Genomic DNA, 21,454 nt, shown 5'->3' with positions numbered 1-21,454 from the left:
TATCTGCACGAGCTCCGACCAGGTAGGACTTCGGAGGAAGGAGAGCGTGCCTTTTAACCAGTGCACGCGGCAACGGAGCCTGGTCACCTGTGGGAACGCAGCCGGCTTTAGGACCCAGCGTGCGCGATTTTCCTCTCCAGCTGCTGCGGCGATGAGGGAAGATCGCGAGGAGAAACCCAAAATTCACAGTGTTAAATCCTCCACTGAATCATACTATCGGACGGTAACGAAAACAACAGGCACAGACACTTTCTCTTGCATTTGGATGTATACGTCAAGTTCAGATGCATAGGAAAACAGTTTGGGGCCGTTAAGGTAAGGCGGCGCGATTCCATGCGATTAATAACAAAGGCGCTATACTGGCGAGCGAGGGGGCATTAAAGGGGGCATTGCACAACGCAATGGAGGGCGACAGTCAACTCTCTAAACTTTGCACTTGTACATGAGTGCATCAAAGTCCTAACATCCTGTCATGACGAGATCTAACTATGCGAAACGGTTGGATGTATTAATACAGTGCAAAGACAAAATGCGGCAACATTTGCAAATATATGGATAATGTTGTGTCCTAAACTGACCGCACGCGATCACAAGAGCCAATGTCATTACGTGCGTTACGGCCTAGGAAAGTGATGCATCGCGCAAAATTTCACGGTGCAATAAGTTTGGATATCGTTTGCATCCCCTCAACCTGCCCACTTCATGTGCTCTCTTCCACCCTTGCGACATTAGGCTACCTCAGTCATCATGCAGTGGAGCATACTCCGGTCAGACACCTCAGTTTGCACTGTTGCACGGCCTTTCTGTTGTCATTTCCCGTGCAAGTTCTTTTTAATTGTATTTTGAAACTAAGTTGTAAATGTTGCCCAAGCGGTGACGCTCATTTGCAGCCACCCCAGGCCTGTTTAAAGCAGATAATGGTGGCGATTTGACACTATCAAGTCAAACTTTCCAGAATCTCCTTTCTTACAGTTAACGTAATAATGTGTCAGCCTTCATGTAGATATATATATAGAGAGAGAGATAGATAGATGGGTTCACGTGTACAGGAGCATGTGGCACGTTCGTCTTGTTTGTGATATTTTAGCTTTTAATAATGCAGTTAGTCCTCGTTGCAGTGACTGTCTGACTGATATGATTGTTTTACTCGTATGTTACAGTCACAGTTAATACCCTGTATTTTTACGGCAGCATCAGTGTAAGAGCCTTGAGAAGACGTGATGCTCTCAGCGCAGTCTATACGGGGTCAGTTTGCATCGGAGCAGTTATGACAAAAATAGGTCACCGGCTCAAAGATGTTAAATTTCTGTTTAGCTGTTTTTCAGGAGGGACAAAACGGGAAATTTGTGTGATAGGCTATTGCATGTCGTCCGATGATGATGATGCAGTGTCATTTTTCTGTCGGAATAAAAGCCTAATCATCAAAAGTATGAGCGTCCCCTAATTTATTAGAATACACAATGCTGTCAGTGTGTAATCTTGTGCTTCTCTGCTCCTTAAGACTTCATTTGAAGAAATGGCTGAATGGGACAGGGACAGTGACACTGGTCTTGAGATATACAGTGGTTGCTGAGCATGATGTCTAAATGGTCATTGTGAGTTACAGAAGATCAGGCTAAAACAGAAAAAAAAGTTGTACCACAAAGATAATCTAAGTCATTGATGCTTCAACCTGTTGGAGAGATGTTTGTTTCGTTTGGTGGTAGATAAGGTCAAATTGTGGTATACTGGTGTTTGCATGTTCATGATGTTGGTGCATTAAAAAAAAAAGTGAATATTGTGAATAAGCGATTGTGCGAATAATGTTGAATATAGCAGGCTAGGATGTAATAAAGAGTGTTTGGCTGACATGTTTACAATGCAGTGTCTGAGGCTGAAAAGTAAGGGTTGCTTGTTAAACCTGAGAAGAAGCCATGCAGCTGATGGACCTGATTTAGCTATCATCATGCCCATTGTCTTGTCTTGATAAGGACGATAACCCCAGATTGTTTGTGTCTCGCTGCTGAAAAAGTGACTGATTATTTCGAGATAAGCATGCAGGCAGAAAAAAAATCATTCACCCAATTAAAAAAATATGGCGAGAACAGACTTTATAGACCCACAGGAGAATTGTATGTTTGTATTATTTAGTTATCATCGTATTCTTACAAGAAAACAAATATGACCAGTTTTCTTGTTTCCAAACACTTCATAAAACATGAATTATTAAAGAATGGCATAATAATGCAAAATAAATTTTGAATTCCTCCTGTTTGAATGTCAAAATAGATAGCCATTGTAATGAGCTGCACCAAATCTTATGATGTTATGCAGGGTAGTTTTTGTATTGTCTCCAGGTCTTGTTTGCATTAAATACTCAAACAGAAAAACTTGACTTTCTGATCTTATAAGTGACTTCACTTATAAGTGACTTTAGCCTTCAAATGAGGGAAATTGCTCAGCTGGATTTGCATATGTTTCAATAAAAATAACAATATATTTTGTTAAACAGCAACTGAAGAGTAGGCTATAACAGTCCAGCACAGTTGAAACATAAAGTGAAGCTCCAGAGATATTTTGCAACAGCTGATGCTAGTTGTCACCTGGCAAAAAACTAAAAAAAAACCTAAAATGTTAAGGTCAGTGGTGGGCTTTTTTAGAAGTTAAGAAGGGTAAATCCACCTGAGGATCCCAGTTTTAATTCCTGTTCACCTAAAATAGATTTGGTTAGGCCTCATGTTAGTGTTTTAATTTAACTTGCGTGTAAAAGCTCTTCATGTATTGCGCAGCATGTTTAAAAAAAAAAAAAAAAAAAAAGGTTTCTCGTTGGCTACTGAGAAGAATCTGTTTCATTTAGGTTGAAAATATAAATAAACACATCATCAATGTGGATTTTCATGTGCCTCTACTATTGATGATCGTTCCCTGGGTGGGTGTCCGGTAGTAGACATCAGTCTCGTGGCTCTACTGGAATAGTTCGAGACTCAGGAGGGTTTTTATTAATTCCGCTGCAATGTTTGTCTCAACTCTTTTTGTGACGGCCCACGTGTGCGAATCTGAAAACGAGATTATACAAACATGCACGTGCTACTCCGCGACCCTCGCGTGTTGCGTCCGAGAGCAACGGTTTAATTGAGAGAGAGGGTGCATTTTCACTTTGTTACTCGGGTATGGTTTGCAGTTTAGCGCACCGTTGCGATCCCCTTTCCCCTTGAGCGGCTGGATTCTCGCGGTGCATGCTGGGACCTGCAGTCCTCGCTCCTCCCTTCTTAGGGCGAACGCGGTCAGGGCGTGGATGTCGGAGCACTACAACTCCCACACGAGCTCGGCTCCATCTGCCCCTCTCTCTCTCCCACCAGACCAGAGACAGAGAGATACGGTACGAACCCCCCCGGACTTTCAGAACCGAAAATCGTCGAGATTAGTGAACTGCGAGAGACAAGAACGGAAGACCGGATTAAAGCCCTTATCTTGATGCGCAAACATCTTCCAAATGTCGGTCAAACGGGTTGGTGCACGTTTGTACAATCTGACATCGTTATTTGGCTCGCTAATTGCCTTTTGGAATTATTCAGGGTTGTATAGACGAAGGAGTCGGTTCTGGGGCTGTGGCATGTCATACCACTTTGATTGTTGGAGCTGCTTTGCTATGGAAACATTTCATGTCGTACGGTGGCAGAGTAATGCAGACCGAGTTGTTAGAGGGGAGACTTCGCTGCGCAGGGATCTGAAAATCGCTCCTTCAGTTTCGTACACCTTGCTCCGTACTAAATAACGCTCTCCCCGCGTGTCACGCAGCACAAGTGACGATAATAATAAGGAGCGAATAGAAAACTCGGTGACCCTATTAGTTTCCAAACACTCTTTCGAGGGCAAGAGAGAGACAGCCAAAGTACGATGTTTCCTCGTGAAGGATATATCATCCAACCTAAATGTGCGCGTGACATTTCTCAGCCCGTGTATTTTTTGTCGAGTTCTAATTCAGACGTCATAGCTCGCCTCGCGCTTAGCGAAAAACCAACGGTCACTTTATAGTTTGACAGGATTCGGCCAGTACGAACGTCGGTTAGTTGGGCTACATTGTGGCCACACGAACTGTGTAGGCTTTCAATTTTCTATCCGAAGGAAACGTCTTTTTCGGATAATCCCAGCTCGCGGGACCAACATTTTGTTGTTTTTGTGTTTAAACAGCGGCGTTATTTATCACTGACTCCCATTTCAGCACGCGAGGCGCTTCGTGTCACCTGAGAGTCTCTTGTATTGTGTGATACGGTTTTTTAGTAGCTCCACTAGAACGAGCGAGTGGGTTGGCCAGAGAAACAAACATTTTGGTCTGTTTTAGGACGATGCTCTGTCCTAATATTTAGCTGGCTGTGGATACGTGACATTGGCTGATCATCGACTGCTTTTCTGCATCATCCTTTGTGCATCTATAAGCTCCGGGCTGCGGAGCTCCGACGGACTGACCGGGAGACCGCGAGTGTGCTGAGCTCCAGTCTAGAGAGAGGAGAGACGATGCTTATTTCCTCGTCTCCGTTTATCATTGAGCTGGTAACCCCATTCAAAAGAACGAGGGCTAAAGAAAACACGGGCTCCCGCTCCCACTGATCCTGTGTTTTCAATAATTGAGATGCCTCGAGATGAAAAATGTCTCAACGAAAATGATCGGTTCTATCTTTAGCAGATATAATCACGCATATAACACATCATAAACTTTCCAATTATCAGACTTTTGCTAAAGGCCTATACGGCTTGGCTATGCCATGCAGGCACTTTAAGTGTACCGACATCGGTTGGATCTCATTTTAAGACAGAAAGATAAGCAGTTCATATTTTAAGACAGCTGTCACTTGTGTCGTCAAGGTGGTGCTGCTGCTGCGCTCACCTGCATTCTGATGCGAGTTTACGGTGTTCATATTGTTTGCATATGAGACTCGGGTGTTTAGATTTGGTTATTTGTGGTGGTTATGTATGTCGTTTGATCTTCCTAAATAATATCCAGTCTTATACATGTATTTTTTTTCTTCAGTTAAGAACATAACCTTGAGAGAGAGATGTGGATGATTTCGTGTCAGATGCAACAAGGTGTAGCCTAACTTCATTTTGAACTCAGAACATTCGGTTTGATTCTCACCTGCATGGAAATACATTTGTTTGGCAAACATAGTCATTACAATGAGTAAAAGTCATGGACATTTCTATAGTGAGTTTTAAGTTTTTTTTTCATTTAATGCTCTGCTCTATATTGCATTGCATTTATATTTAGTAAAACCAGAATTTACCGTTTTGTTAGAGACAAATAATTCTGATCATTTGAAAAGCTATTATGTGACACAGAAATCGAAATCTACCACCACAGTTTTCAAAATTATTTAAAAATCCTTATTCACTAGTTATGCATAATTGAAAAGGTTACTGAAATGAATTTGTCAAAAAGTGTGGGAACCCTATATTGATTTGAACTGTTGGGCTCTGACAGGAGTTTTGCAAGGCCCTACACACAGCACTGTTAGAATCAGATTAAATCACAGCTTGACCACCTCATTATAAGTAAACATTTTAGTAATGCACACTCTGTGACTGGACATGAGTTGCTTCGCCTTTATCTAATTTCTGTAAAGAGTAAAGCGCCCGTGTTAGGCACAGCATCACATTAATGGTTGCTCTGTTCTATCTGCATTGTTGATGTTGTCTTGATCTACTGCAGTTTGTCTCACTGAGGTAATCAGGCAGTAAAACCTGCATCAACTATTGCATGGCCCTGCATCCTTTATCCTCAACCCCTGGCATTTGTGGCCTGTCGTGCACTCGACCATTCCCCTCCATTGAGCTATGTGAGGGTTTGGGATCTGATCAGTAGGGTGCTCTGCTTCTTTAAAAAGGGGGGAATTAGACTAGAGGATGCAGACTTTGACCACATGCAATGTGGGTTAAGAGGATGTTGTTGCAGTAAAAACTGTCCTTTCAGCTGTGGGAGTTGAGGTTTTTACTCTTCTCTGTTTCAACTGAGTTTTTGGTATTTATTGAATTCAATTCAATTCAAATTTATTTGTATAGCGCTTTTCACAATACATATTGTTTCAAAGCAGCTTTACAGAAATGTATGCACTCTTGTGTACTTGAAATTGATTTGCTCACAGTCTCAGAGAGAATCAGGGTCGAACTCAGCGTTTTTCATCTCATAATTTCATCTCCTATGACCATGCATTTGCAAACTTAAAATTAAAAATGTAAATCGCTGGTATACAGTTTAGAGATCATTGTATTCTTTTCAAATCCATTATTTAAATCTGAATGCTTTAAGTTTAATATCTATTCCTACTCAAGCCGTGGTCTTAAGGAAATTGTGACATCTTAACTAAGGAAACCTCTGTTACTCACAGGAAGTTTCCAGCCTGTCTCATATCACTGACTGTAACAAGAGAAGTGACGTTGTGGCCTCATAGTTAGAGTGTCATTTTTGTCAGATTACAGGGAAAGAGATTTAAAACATTAAAGCTATAGTCTAATCCCTGTCCATCTTTTGTTAAAATTCTAGAAGTGTAAGTGTTTATTTAGTAATTGTGAGGGGAGTTGCTTGCTTTGATTTTATTTCTGACAAATGAGAAGGATGACTAGAAATATTTCTTATCTCTCAAAATAATTTGAAAGTTCTTGACAGTAATGTGCATGATACATGTAGTTCTGCACTACTGATAGGGTGTAACAGTTGTAAGAATGTTAGGGGAAAGTATAACCAACAAAACAAGATTTTAGTTGCCTCAGTTCAAATCCCTGTTTCCAATGTGTAATGTAGAGAGTGCAGTGATCTATATTTTACATTTGCTTTAGTTAATGAGGTCTGAGTTGACCTTGGCTGAACTACACAACATTTATCCTCTGCAATCAGTTATAGGTATATTAAAAAATTAATGAAGTGGAAATGAGTGAAAAATCAACAGTATGGCTTAGCTATACTCTTTCTGTTTGATGAAGCAAACAGATTTGTTATGACAAATATTAACATAATTTGAAAGGGTCAGAATGTTGTCCAATAGCAGATTATTGACTGATCAATGAATGATTTATCTTTATTTTAAAAAGATTTAAGGCTATTAACGTTAAACAATTAAATTATCAAATTTTTATGTTCCAAATTGTAACTCTTCATTTGAAATAATTTTACATACTGAATTTGTGCACTTTTTTTAATTTATTTTTTTATGATCTAATTCTACTACAGAACTGCAAACTACCCAGAGGAGAATCCCATAAAGAGTCACTTGTCCACACACACTGAGTAATGTGTTGAGAAAACGCCTATGCAGGTAACATATATTTCATTGTTATAGTCTCCCCTCTTGTCTCTTTCGTGATAAAAAATAAATAAAAATATTTCCTTTTCCCCCTAAGTCAAACTTTCTTCCCTGTTTCTTTGCTCAGGTGGATCCCTCACCAATGAATGTAGGGGATGGAGGGACGGTGAGCAGAGAGAGCAGTGCCCCTACCCACGTGTCTGAGAGCATGGTGGGGAATCCACAGCAAACACTGCCTCTTGAACTTAGAGGTGACATACCTCAAAGTCAGCGGAACAAGCTGAGGGTGACCACAGACTGTAAAACGCCAGACGTCTGCTCAGAATCCAGCAATTCAAATCATTGTCCCCAAGTTCAACCCCACAGCAATGTGTTTAGCACTGATCCCGTGAGCACACCGTTGCCTGATCGGACTGAGGTTTCCAAAGGCAAGGTTGACAGTGCTGGTATCTACTCGACTCATCAGTGGCCTTGTGGTAAAAAGGTCACCACAGAGGACCCTGTGAACTCTGTTCATTCTAGTATAAACCTAAACAAGAAGACTAACGCACCAGCACCCACCCAGCCTGTGATAAGCGTTCCTTTAGGGTTCCAGTGCTCCACGCTGTTTAAACCCGGCCAGCCTGTTGCTTTCCTTCCCCCTTCCAATTTTTCTTCTCCTCTCTGTAAGATCACACTGCCACCAGGGTTAGGTCAGATTGCAGCACTGCGAGAAGCCACTGCTAGCCAGTTTCAAAAGGACTGCCCAGCGCAAAGCTCTTGTTCGAGCACGACACCTATGCTTAAAACATACCCGTATCACTTTTCTGTTGGGAGAGGACCCGGTGCTGAGAAGAAGCCTCAGACTTCATTATCCAAAGTCAGGTGTGACTCTTTGTCCAAGGGCTTTCAAGGTGGATCTGAGCATAAAGCCACAATGTCTTCTGTAGCAGCCCCAGCTCTAGCCCTTCCAGTACAGCAAGCCACACAGGGCTCGGCTCCACAAACCCATTATACCATTTCTCCCACTGCTGCCATCTGCTGCAGCCCAGCTCTGGCAAATATCACCACTCAAAGTCGGCTGCTTAGCCTTGTAGAAAAAGGTTCGACGTACCGAGGTGCTGAAAAGACCTCTTTAACGTATCTGAAACCAAAAACTCTGTCCACTCCAGAGGAGCATAATGTTTCCTGCCCTGTTGAGTCAAGGGATGTGCCCCTTGATCTGTCTGCAAAGTCCAAGCGACAAAAAAACATTAAAGATACCCAGAACCACCCATCATTGGCCACGGAACAGTATTCTGCTGACTCTCATCAGAAAACCGTTGCTGGTTCTAAAAAAGTGAATTCTGCTTCTTTTGGGTCATCCAGTACATATGACACCCATAGAAATGGTGCAACACAAAAATCATCTTCAAAACTAACTAATCACCATGCTTTGGAACCCAACGCATCCTGGGCCAAAGCCTCATCTCCTGGTTCCTTAAACAATCTCCCTGGTACATATGTTGGAGTGGCAAGCCCCATTCTAGCATCTACTTTACGTAGCAAAGATGGAAAAAGTGCTGCTTTTGTTGAAGATTTTCAGACATTTGCTAAACAGGAAACCATCTCCATCATTGACCAAGGAGAACAGCCGGTTTGTATAGAGAGGAAAGCACCATTTGCTGTTAATAAGGATAAGCATAATAAGGGAGGCAAGCTCTCGACAGGTACTCAACAAGGTTTTTTATCCACCCAATTATCTACTACAGCAAATTCACAGCCCCACCGGAAGTCTGTTGGTGGAAAAGAAGGGACCCTGTTTACACCTCCAGTTAAATCCTTGTGGCAACCACCTTGTGTTCTTTCCCAAGGATCATCTCTGCAGAAGAGGCCAAGTCAGACTCAGGCCCCAAAGACTAAGAGCACCCTTGGTTGTGAGAGAGCCCTGTTCCATAACTCCCATTTAAGCCCAACTAAAGTAGAGGATGAAAACTGGGAGAAGGCCAAATCCCCCCTGTCCAACCTGGAGTCGATAGTGAAGCAGAAAACTCTTGAGACCACTGCACTTACTGGTGAGAACTACTGTAATCTGTCTTGTGTGGGATCCAAGAGGCCTGAGGTAGCCAGCATGCAGAACAGGTGTCAGGACTCCACGTTGCAGCAGACTCTTACAACTGGTTCTCCTCCATTTAGGGCCATAGAAGAACAGGTCAACAAGTCAGACAGAACCTCTCCACAAACAGATGCTACAGCAGCTCTGAGCAGACCGGAGATCACAACCGCTCCTGTGACCAAGGATAAGGGACGAGAAAAAAAGGCAAAAGAGACAGAAAATCTAGTGTCTGATGGTAGACCAAAAAATAAATCTAGTACCCCTAGTAAAAGGACTGCTCCCAGTTTTAAAAGGAAATTGTCTCAACAGTTAGAGGATGAGACGACAAAAGAGGAGAAAGCATCAGAGAGGAAGGCTTCTTCTCATGTTAAGGTAGAAGGAAAAGCCTTTTCCCTCCTTCAGAGCCAGACTGTAGAAGCAGAAGGAGAGGCAAAAATGAATGGAGCCAAAGAGGAGATACCTTCCAAAGGCAAAGTATCCACCACCAAACAGAAGAAGCTGAAAAAGCCTGCCAAGGAGAAGACACCTTCTGAAGCGCAAAAAAAGACTATTACAGTAACTAAAAAGCAAAAAGATAAAGACAGACCATCAGTCAAGCAAGGCCCCTACCATAAAAAGGTAAGATTTATTTTACTCTGAACATTTAGTGGTTCATTTTTTATTATAGCTAGTGTGTGTAATATATCTCAACAATTGCATAAGCCATGACTGATTATGTTAAACTTTTCCTTAAAGAGATAGTTCACTCAAAAATTTAAATTCTGTCATATGTCATCATTTACCTCTCTTAGCCTCTATGAATTTCTTTCTTCTGCTGAACACAAATGAAGATATTTTGAAGTATGTCTGTATCCAAACAGTTGATGTTCCCCATTGACTTCCATAGGATTTTTTTTCCCATACTATGGCAGTCAATGGGCCTATTAACTGTTTGGTTGCCCATATTCTTCAAAATACCTTCTTTTGTTTATGAAATTCATACAGGTTTGGAACAACATGAGGGTGAGTGACCAGATTTTCATCTTTGGGTGAACCATCCCCTTAATTCAGTCTAAGGGTAAAATCTGATATCACAGCATAAGTGATTTTGTCTCAAGAAAAGTATATGACAAAATAATCATTTCTGCTTGACATTCAGCCAAGAATGGTTTAAAAACACGTGATAACGTCTGTTTATCATCCAGTGAATTAAATACTTGAAAAATGAAATGTGCTTTATCTCATTTGATTATTTTCTCATTTTATTTGGACCTTGATGGAAAAGATGCAAACTGTGTCAATGAAAAACAACTTTAATTAACATCTGAGTTCAAAACAAAAAGACTCAGATGGTAACACTAATATTAAAGTGATTGTTTTGATTCAAAGTTATGATTGGATGAGCCACATTTGAACATTCTGTCTGTATATATCATCATGCTCCTCAGACCCCATGCAGGGGATAGGAAAAATCTATATAATATTCAAAGAAATTTGTTTTTTAACTCTTTGTTTTAACATTTTTGTTTTATCTTTGCATTGAAATGTAGAGAATATAAGTAAATTTGAAATTGTTAAAATAATAAAGTTTGATATAATGCAACATTTACTTTCAGCCCATGGCCCTCGGTCAAATTAGATTTTTTGACCCTTCATAGTAAAACGTTTAGTCAGCTCTCCTTTGGGACTGTTTTGGGTTAAAAGTAAGTTCGTCTGTATTAACAAAATCATCTTGATTTGTCAGTCAGTTTTTTCTTAAGGCCTGTTCACATCAAGAACAACAACTATAACGATAAAGATATAGTTCTAAAAAAAATTCTAAATATGAAACAAATAGTGAAATCCACACCACAATTATATAGTTGGAATCACCAATCAGAATCCATTCTGCTTTAAGAGCACCAGCATTTAAAGTGGCAGATGACAAAACTCCAACGCATGCTTAAAGGGTTAGTTCACCCAAAAATGAAAATTCTGTCAGTAATTACTCACCCTCATGTTGTTCCAACCCCGTAAGACCTTCGTTCATCTTCGGAACACAAATTAAGATATTTTTGATGAAATATGAGAGCAGTCTCACTCCTCCATAGGCCTCTAGGTGACCGAAACTTGCTGGCCCAGAAAATGTATTAAAGAGATCGTTAATATAGTCCAAGTGACTACAGTGGCTCAATCTTAAGTATATCAAGCGACGAGAATACTTTTTGTGCGCAAAAACAAACAAAAATAACGATTTTATTCCACTATTCATTTCCTTCTATCTGGGCCTCGAGTTAGTTCACGTAGTGTTTTTGCGCAGCGCGTCTGTGTTGTGCGTCACACGCATCACACACATGACCAGCGTCGGCCAATAGTGAGCCTACGTGGTGACGTGTAACACAGACGCGCTGCGCAAAAACACTACGTGAACTAACTCGAGGCCCAGATAGAAGGAAATGAATAGTGGAATAAAGTCGTTATTTTTGTTGTTTTTTGCGCACTAAAAGTATTCTCGTCGCTTGATATACTTAAGATTGAGCCACTGTAGTCACTTGGTCTATATTAACGATCTCTTTAATACATTTTCTGGGCCAGCAAGTTTCGGTCTCCTAGAAGTCTATGGAGGAGTGAGCCAGCTCTCAGATTTCATCAAAAATATCTTAATTTGTGTTCCGAAGATGAACGAAGGTCTTACGGGGTTGGAACAACATGAGGGTGAGTAATTACTGACAGAATTTTCATTTTTGGGTGAACTAACCCTTTAACATAACTATATCGCCCGCTGGTGTGAACGCTAATATAGTTATGGTTATTGTAATCTTTGTAGTTATTGTTCTTGGTGTAAATGGCTTTTAGAGTTGACAAGACATCTTAGAGGATTTTAAAACAGAAATAGGAAGCTTGTGGTTTAGTTAATTATAAGAGTTTATATTAATTATTCTTTTTTTTTTTCATTTGATCTGTCTAAATTGTCCTTTTAGTACGCGGGTGTTATTCTCATCATGAGTTACAATGTAATTCCTATGGGTGTTTTTTCCCCATGTAGACAGTCTGTGGTATATGGTCACAACTGGACTTTAGTAAGCAATTTTATCATACAATGTTAAAGTTTTGTTGTTATTCTTTGTTTGAAACTGTGTTTTGTAATATGTGTTCTGATACAATTAGGGGTGTAACATATCGTAATATATCGTGTCACAATATAGGCCTATCGCAATACAAAAATGCAACAATATGTATCGTGGATAGTAACATTATGGATTGTGTATAGTTCACAAGCATAATCATCTAAAATAATTCTGTATGTTTTTTGAACATTTCTTTAAAACAATATTTTACCTCAATCAAAACCAGGGTATCAATCCAAATCAGGTTTCCCCCAAAATTTAGGCCTACACAATTCAGCTAGATCACAGAACATTTTTTGGGATTTCTGGAGGGAAATTAAAATAGTTCTCTTGAGATTATTGCGGGAGTAGCCTAGTGACGTGTGTTCTGCTGGGCAAATGAGCTGCATGTGTCTAAGCCCTGTGAAAGCGCTTGGTGAGAGATGATAGCATTACCATTATGAGCCAGTGATGGGTTTATAGACAATTACATTTTACATTTTTGCTTTGTTTAAATAGCCATTTTAATAAATTACAAATATGCATGTCTTATTGACAGACGAAATGCTTTATGATTTTTTTTTTAAAACCATTGTGTTGTACTTTATCAGAAGAAAGATGCATTGCCTGGAGTTGGAAAAAATGTGCTGAAAGATGGAATAGGCGCAGCCCCCAAAGTAGGGGGAAAGACTCGCAAAGGGAAAATCTGTCCAGCTAATATGGAACACTCGGACTCAAACAAAATAGGTACTGACCCAGCTCGTAGTTAAAGGGTAGTTCACCCATGGGGCACCTCGTCATCATTTACTCACTCTTATGTCTTTCCATACCTAGGCCTATCTTCTGTATTAAAAGAAAATGATCTTTTTAAGCAGGTCTTTTTCTTACAGTGATGGGTCATAGTGACCCTGGCTGTTAAGTGACAAAAGAGACCAAAAAAAGCATGATAAGAGTCACTAAGGTGAACTCTAATTTGAGAATAAATTGTTCAGCCTGATTTGTGAGCTGGATCAAATAGATCATTGACAAGAACCAGCTCAAAAGAACGATTAATGCACTGATCAAGTTTTACTTTCTAACTCAATGATCGGCTGCATAAGATCTGGATACAGTCAACAACTAGTGTAAAAATTGGTGTGTTTTGTTTTTTGTATTGCAATTTTTTAAAGCTTAACAAAAGCTGTGGTCACTGTAAACATGTATGGTAAAGACCCGTGTAAAAGATTCCACCACAATATAACAACATACAGGTTTGAAATGACTAGAGTGAGTAAGAAATGACTGAATCAAAATTTTGGGGTGATTTAATACATCCAACAAGATGTTTTTGCTTTTTTGTTATATTTAAGACAGTGGGATGGTTTTTCAGATACCAAAGTATTTCTCATGGATAATTGTGAATTGTCACCAGGGTTTATCACCGATTCAGAGAGGAGTCCATGCAGAAGTCCTCAGGTTGACAGAGATTCGGGCTCTTTCAGCAGTCCGGGCTGGCCTAGTAAGGAATCAGACTCCCAGGAGGAGGCCTCTCCACGGCTGAGGCGAGGGCGCAGACGGACTGATGAAGCGTTGCTCCGAGACTGGAGCTTCGCTACTCCACCTACTCCTCCCCCTCTCGATCCCCCCTCTACACCACCCCCTACTGTACCAGTCCGCCGGCCGCGCGGCAGGCCTCGAATCAATCCTCTGCCTGAGGAGGTGGATGCGGACAAGGACAGGCCCACTGAGGGTGGAGACACCTCTTCAATAAAGAAAAGGAAACGCTGCAAGAATCGTAAATATCAGAACGGGGAATACATCACAGAGAAGGATAAGGTGGCAGATGGAGGGGAGGAGAAGCTGGGCGTGGAAAATGGTAAGGCCACTATTGAGTAAAGATGTCTGAGGCTTGATGAACATTTTGCTGAGAACGTCATTCTGTAATTTCCCTGCCTGGTCTTGATATTTAGTCCATGGGCTGTAGTTGAGGGTAGCATAATTAAAATGTCAAATACATTTTCCGTTGGGGAGCAATATCTAGCATGATTCAAACTTTCAAAAAAACCTTTTAGTTACAGTTATTGACTGTTATTGAATGTAAAGATGTTCGTGCATTTCACGTACTGGGAATAAGATCGGTGTTGCTATTACTAAAATAGGAGTGTCCAATGTCTGAATGTGGGTGTTACCAAAGGTCTGTATGTCAGTGAATTACAAATTTACCTGACCTCCTCAGGAAAATAATTGTCCTGTTTGAATAGGGCTGAGGTAGGCATGTTTTGGTTATTTAGCAGAAGTCTATTTTTGATAATTGCTTATTATTGAAAGCAATTTAGTGAAAGTTCCCATAAAATCAAAATGGACAATTCTTGTTTTTTATGCAATATTGGAATGTTTTAGATTTTTTTTCCCCTTGCACATCCACATTTTTTCATTCATGTGCCTACATAATATTTCATAAATATACCGCCCACTTCCCCTTACAACATCTCTGCTCTGATGATGTGTTCACCAGCACGAGGGCGGGACAAAAACCTCTCCTCTCCAGCAACCTGTCACTCACATGAGATCTCAGCAATAGCAAATGACAACGATCAATTCCCAATGGACAAAATCAAGTCCCGCCCTGGCTTTTTTTACTCATTCGAGAAGACGGTTCACTCGGATATATGTCACAATATGGATAGACTTTATGTCTATCTATACTGCTCTAGGAATGATGTAATAAAAAGTTTGGTGCTGAAATGTCAGTCTATGCCATTGCAGATGAGAAGATGGGTGTGTACCCTTGTCTCAGTGCCACGCTGACCAGCGAAGTGCCCAGTCCAGACATCAGCCCTAGGCGGACCCAATTCACACGTTCTGGCTTGGCACGACCTCAAGAGAGTCCTCCCGCCACACATCCTAATGACAAACCCTCAGGGAAGAGGAAGTTCAAAAGTAAACACTTATGTGACACAGACGAGCAGAAAAAGGTTAGCTGAAGCATCTTATCAAACTTTCAAGCATTTTTTAACTAGAGCAATTAAACGGAAAATTGTGATATTAAGGGTTCTTTTCCACTGCAAAGGTATATACCCATTTTCAATTAGTCTTATGTTGCCCCCTAGTGGCATTTTGAGTCACTAAAGCGCTTTCCTACAACAGCTGTTTTTATTGGGACCATGTAACAGTTGCCCTCCCCACAATGTCACATCCCTCATTCATGACTCTCTTTGTCTTTATGTCTTTGTTTCAGCTCAAGACTAAGAAAGGCAGCTTGGGCAAACGCACAGGGCCCCTCATGCCAGATGAGGACAGTCCAGCCGCCAAGAAAACCCCAACTCTTTCTTATGCTTCTCCCAAGCAGTCAAACTCTCCACTCTCTGGTAAAAAAGGAATAGCTGGGAAAACAGGAATCCCTGAATCTACTCCAAGCCGCCCAGTGCCTCCAGAAGTCCGTCGATTGATTGTGAATAAGAATGCAGGAGAGACGCTGTTACAGAGAGCTGCTAGATTAGGTTACCAGGTAAAGCAACCCTTTTGGTTGTTAGCTGACATTGTAATGTTAATTATTAAATATATTCATATTTATTGTAAATTACAGAAAAGTTCTATTCATTAAAAAAGTGAATCCAGTGTGATTCAATTCATTATATGAAATTCATAATAACAAAATTTATATTGACTATTTTTTGTGAGCCGAACCCCTTACCCTAAATTCTTTACCTTAAATACCCCTTGATATTTTAAGTTAATATTTCAGTAATTTAACAACATATTTGCACGTTGACTGTTCGCTGATGTCGGTTAATGGTCACGTATGTCATGCAGGTAAACACATTTACCTTTTTAGTAATAGTTTTATTTTGATTGTTTTTATTTTTAAATGTTTATTTTAATTTAGCTTTTCATCAGTTCATAAACCCCTTGCAGGTCCCTCACAAACCACAGTTTTGGAAACACTTATGTAAATAATTTGCTTAACAGCCCTAAAAATATGAATGTTGGATCAATTGCTCATTATTTATATAAATGTTTATTTTCAGGATGTGGTTTTATATTGCTTGGAAAAGGATGTGCGAGAGGTGAACCGCCGTGACAATGCGGGATACACGGCACTGCATGAGGCCTGTGCACGTGGCTGGACGCACATTGTGCAGGTGCTGCTGAAGCACGGCGCAGATGTTAACTGCAGCGCACAGGACGGAACGCGGTGAGCAGCAGGTTACAGTCAGGATATGATAGGATGATACAGATAGATTCAGCGCTTTATTTATTTCTTGAAATATTCATTAAAAGTACCTAATGCTAGGGGTGTAACAATACATCGATATGGATCGATGCATCGATATAATGTCTAACGATACGATGCATCGATGCCACACGTAAAATATCGATATAAGGTAGCTTTATTTTGACACTCTCCACATTCTCACGTAACATCCTTCCGCCAAAGCGCACATTTGTGTGTCTTTATAACGTTAATCTCCTCATCTGAAATGGACGCCTGACAAGACTGACTGAACCCTAAACACGTTTTGTCACAAAAGCCGGTATTGTCCGCTGTCAAGGCATCGCGAGTTCATGTTTTACAGCAGAAACAGACAAGCAGTAGCACCCGTTTTAGCGACTGTATTCAGGTCAGATGTCACTTCGAAAAGCTAGCTAAGAGGAGTTTCGTCAAAGCTGACTAAAAGTGATCGAGGATGGATAATTTCAACGAACTTGATGAACCCCTGATATCTTCTTCAGGGCGTAGAAGGAAAATAAAAGCTGAAACCTCAGGAAACCTTGCTAAAGCAGCACGTTTAGTGGTGAGGGAAAAGCTCACTGTATTGCGTGTATGTTAATCACAACAACGTTTGTCAGGCGTCTCTGTCAGCTGAGGAGATTAACGTTACAAAGATTAACCGAGTGTTGTATTATTTATCATAGCAATTACTTGGTTTTGTTTAACTCTGAAACATGAAATGTGAATGTATCTGCTCTGCTAAAAAACAAACTTTTAATGTATAAAAAACATACTTTCAATTAACTTTTAATTTTGTAATTCACCTGTATTTTTTAAGCTATTATTATTATTATTATTATTAATCAAAACAACCCAGCTGCAGTTTGATTGATATTACTTGGAATGCACAGTAAAATAAAATAAACATGATTTATGAAAATGAACAAGAACAGAGTACTTGCAAATGACCTCTTCTGTTGTAAATGTCCCATTGGGAGAGGATGTGCAATTTTCAAAGAGTTTAATTAAACGTTCATGTTATATATTTTGGTTGCATAAAAACGTAACTGGTTGTGTGAACATAATATCTATATAAATCGATTAATCGATCGATATAGCCCTGAATCGAATCGAATCGTAATCGTATCGCAGAATTTTTTGAGGTATCGGCAAATATCGTATCGCTGGCTGAGAGAATCGATATCGCATCGTATCGTGATGAACTGTCCGATTTACACCCCTACCTAATGCCACTGAAAGGCACCAAATTCAGTTCAGCCCTGTAAACCGCTTTGGGCTACTTCTTTTTTAATTGTATAATGACAGTTTTGAGCTAGGTAGCTAATGGGCCATGTTGGATTTGGGAGATGTATTTTTAGAATCAGACTCTACAAACTAAGATTATATTTGTCCACCCACAGATACAATGTGTCCAACAAACTGTGTCCAATTACCATACTGTATGAAACTATGTTTCCTCCTACCACTTCCTTTAAGAGTTTTGCCATGTCCGAGTTTGCTTTTCCATGCTTTTTTCATCATTGCAGTAACAATAAGCGTAATTTTAGATAGGGAATTCAGTATATTATGTACTGACACGTCTTTCAAACATTTGTAGCCCAATTCATGATGCTGTAGCAGCTGATAATCTGGCAGCAGTCTGGATGCTGTTAAATCATGGAGCAGATCCCACACTGGCAACCTACTCTGGTCAGACCGCAGTCAAACTAGCCCAGAGTCCCGGGATGAAAACGTTCCTCAAAGGTAAAACCGCTTCATTTTCAAACAAGTTTTGCAAAAATGATCTCTAAAATCCTTCTGGAACATTGTTTAGATTGAAACTGTCTTTGTGATTGTTTATCCACAGAGTACTTCTCTGATTTAGAGGGACGAGCAGACCAAGATCCTAGTCTACACTGGGATTTCTACAGTAGCTCTGTATTTGGTAAGAAATTAAAGTTAAATACACTACCGTTCAAAAGTTCAGCAATTTAGCAATTTTTATTCAGCAATTTAGATTGTTAGAAAAATGTTCTATTGCAAATAAATGCTTTTCTTTTGAACATTCTGTTCAAGAACCTGAAGTGTTTTTTTATCATGGTTTCCACAAAAATATGAATCAGCATTGTTTACAACGTAAGAAAAGTTTCTTGAGCACCATATCAGCATGTTAATATGATTCCTGAAGGAATCAGTGATGCTGAAAATACAGCTTTGAATGGAACGTATTTTTGAATGGTAATGTGTAGTGGATTTAAAGTCAGAGACCATCATTTTTGCACAAATATTTTTTTTCCATCAGCAGCATAACAATGCAAGTAAAGTTTATTTGAAAAATGAACATTAGTTTGGTTCAGATCGGCTTTAACTGGCATCGCTCTGATGATTTGAGAATAGAAGCAAGAAAATCTGACCTATTTTGTTCAATGTCCAACAATAGTTTTGATTTGTACCTATGAATAATGCAGCATATTCAATATTTCTTAATCACATTACATAATACCAAGAAAAAATAAATAAATGTAATTTTAGTGTTTCAATTTTGGATCCCAGATTTGAATATGGTCTCAGACATCATTGTATTTAATTTTTTAATAATCTTTACTCCAAATCACTCAATAATGGTGGTGTACCAAGTAAGCACAATCGATTGTCCAAGCGTCCCCTAATTCAAGCTGGAAGTGATCCAAGGATTCAGTGACATAGCTGCCCACTTGAGGGTAGCAGAAGCACTGTAAACACGCTGTGGTGAGGTCTTGTAACTAGAGGTTGACTTCTGTCTCTATTTGTTTGTAAACTTATACAGAGACCGAAAAGGAACCTTGCTGGGACTTCCTGTTGTCTCAGCCTGAGGAAGAAGGCGGGGACAGCTTGAGCGAGCAGGTGAAGGAGAGAGACGCTGACACCGACTGTCTTCTGTTCGAGTTTTCCTCCGAGCCCCTCCTACCCTGCTACCATGTCCAAGTATCACTAACGCAGGGGTAAGTGGCAGCGGAAATATTTTTTTAAACATGATCCTGACAACACCTAATCTGTTTGTTTCCTCTCCACAGTTTTTGTAACTGGTTCTTGCTGGCAGACGTGCTGAAGCGGCTAAAGATGTCGGCACGCATTTTCAGGGCTCGATACCCTCAGTTCGAGGTGGCCAGCATCGCTCAGGCAGAGCTGTGGAAGCAGATCTCCGTCAGTCAAACGTGCAGCGCTTCAGACGAGCTCCAGCCGGGCGACGATGAAGACGGAGAGGAGACGGTGGAGCTGGTGCGCTGCGTGCCAGAGTTACAGGGGCTGCTAGGCTCCACCATACAGATCCTTCAAGATGATGAGGACGACAATTCAGAGGTCAACACCAGACCCTGCAGTCGATAGCGACTCCTGCCCTACAGCGAGGTGCCGTCCGCAGTCGTGCGAGGTCCATTGCAACCGATGGCCTGTTACCAGTACCAGCACTTTGTATGTTCAGAATCAGCCAGAAAGGTCCTATTTCCTCACAGACACTCTTCTCACAGACGCCCTGAGCAATGAAAGGGGCCCTAGGGAGCGACTTTTCCATGCCCTCACCCCAGGGAGAAAGGCTGGGGACGGACTCCACTGGGAAGCAACTTTCAGGTTCCTTCTGTAGGGTTTTGTTTTTTTCAGTATTCAATAAATTTTTTTTTTTTTTTATTTTTTTTAATAAACCTATATGTATAAGTAAATATATATATGTATATCTTGACATCAGGGTGAACACAACTGGTTGTAACTTATCATTAACATGTTTTTATGTTCGCTCATTATTGACTGTCCTTTAGAAGGAGTGGTAATCCAAGTCTTTTTTTATCTTGGTAAACTAAATGTGTGTTGCTAAGAGGCTTACGTCAAGCTAACAGCGGCAGGAATGCCTTTGGGCCAGATGGTTCCTGTGTAAACCATCGAGCCTCTCTCGGCTCCAAGAAGCCCCCTAACCTACAGCATATGTTCCTCATCCCCGGCCCTCTTTACCTCAGCACCACTGCAGCTCTGCCAGGATCATTACACCTTCTCTTTATTTCGTTTGTGTCGTAGCAGGCACGGGATTGTGTTCCTGTGGCATCTGACGTCGCTTCGTTTTTGCTTTGGAAATCGGCAGGTTGATGAGCTGTTGGTTTTATCCACTGGTTTAATTATTTTAAGATATCAGCCGATATCAACCTTGACAGTTAAGTGGTAAACAAAAAAAGAGCCTGTGGAGTGTGTGTGTTTTTTTTTTTTAAAGGTTTTTCTAGATTCCGTCTTGAACTGCTTTCCAGTGCTTCTGGAAGGGGTCCTCTCCAAGGTTTTCCTGGTGTACCAGATTCCAGCGTGCTTTGTGGCGCGTGGTGTGTTTTATTTACACTGATTGTTGTTTGTGCTTAATTTAATAGTCATTAATATATTTGACCTTTTTTTTTGTGTGTATCAGACAAATGATATATGAAAATTGCTTTGTATGGTTGGTGCTTTATTTGACAGTGTACAAATAATGATCCCTTTATCCTGAGGTTGTTTTGTTTTCCCACACTGCGAACAGTATTTTAACAGGCTAAAGTACAGTTTTATTGTACTGGTGCTAAGCTAGATTTTGTGTTGACAATCAATGAAGTTTTGTTTGAACTGAAACCAATAAATATTTAAATGAAGAGACAGAGATGTAAAGATAGAGTTTAGTTTCACTACTTATGGAAATACCGCGAGACATGAAGAAAGTACTTGGGTTTTGATTAAAGAAGGCATATTGCTTCAGTGATCTCTGTTCAAAGAGGAGAGCTGTTTATTTGAATCTTTTTTTTTTTTTTTTAAGAAATCAACCAGAATAAAGCATGATTGTCAAGTCTTGCTTGTGATCTGCTGT

General features: G+C 40.3%; 1 protein-coding gene across 4 annotated transcripts; it reads left to right on the top strand.

Annotated features, from left to right (window-relative positions):
- Window positions 1–136: 136 nt before the first annotated feature.
- bcorl1 (BCL6 corepressor-like 1) lies at window positions 137–21,438 on the top strand. 4 transcript variants are annotated; one of them, XM_084430703.1, is made up of 12 exons: window positions 137–315; window positions 7,202–7,286; window positions 7,402–9,966; window positions 13,025–13,160; window positions 13,825–14,268; window positions 15,159–15,367; window positions 15,631–15,900; window positions 16,421–16,587; window positions 18,224–18,369; window positions 18,473–18,550; window positions 19,412–19,586; window positions 19,659–21,438. In XM_084430703.1, the coding sequence occupies exons 2-12, from the start codon at window positions 7,281–7,283 to the stop codon at window positions 19,969–19,971; spliced, it is 4,509 nt and encodes a 1,502-aa protein (XP_084286829.1). In that variant the 5' UTR covers window positions 137–315; window positions 7,202–7,280; the 3' UTR covers window positions 19,972–21,438. The 4 variants fall into 4 exon arrangements, with proteins under 4 accessions (XP_084286829.1, XP_084286831.1, XP_084286828.1 ...); XM_084430705.1 differs by lacking the exon at window positions 137–315 and adding an exon at window positions 3,257–3,358; XM_084430702.1 differs by lacking the exon at window positions 137–315 and adding an exon at window positions 3,328–3,487.
- The last annotated feature ends 16 nt before the right edge of the window (window positions 21,439–21,454 follow it).

This window comes from Rutilus rutilus, assembly GCF_951802725.1.
Source record: "Rutilus rutilus genome assembly, chromosome: 14".
Taxonomy (NCBI): domain Eukaryota; kingdom Metazoa; phylum Chordata; class Actinopteri; order Cypriniformes; family Leuciscidae; genus Rutilus; species Rutilus rutilus.
This window is presented reverse-complemented; position numbering and strand designations above follow the sequence as displayed.

Coding starts and splice junctions, on each gene's coding strand:
- bcorl1 (XM_084430703.1), top strand. Junction 15,901..16,420: donor CTGCTAGATTAGGTTACCAG/GTAAAGCAACCC, acceptor GTTTATTTTCAG/GATGTGGTTTTATATTGCTT. Junction 18,370..18,472: donor GATGAAAACGTTCCTCAAAG/GTAAAACCGCTT, acceptor GTTTATCCACAG/AGTACTTCTCTGATTTAGAG.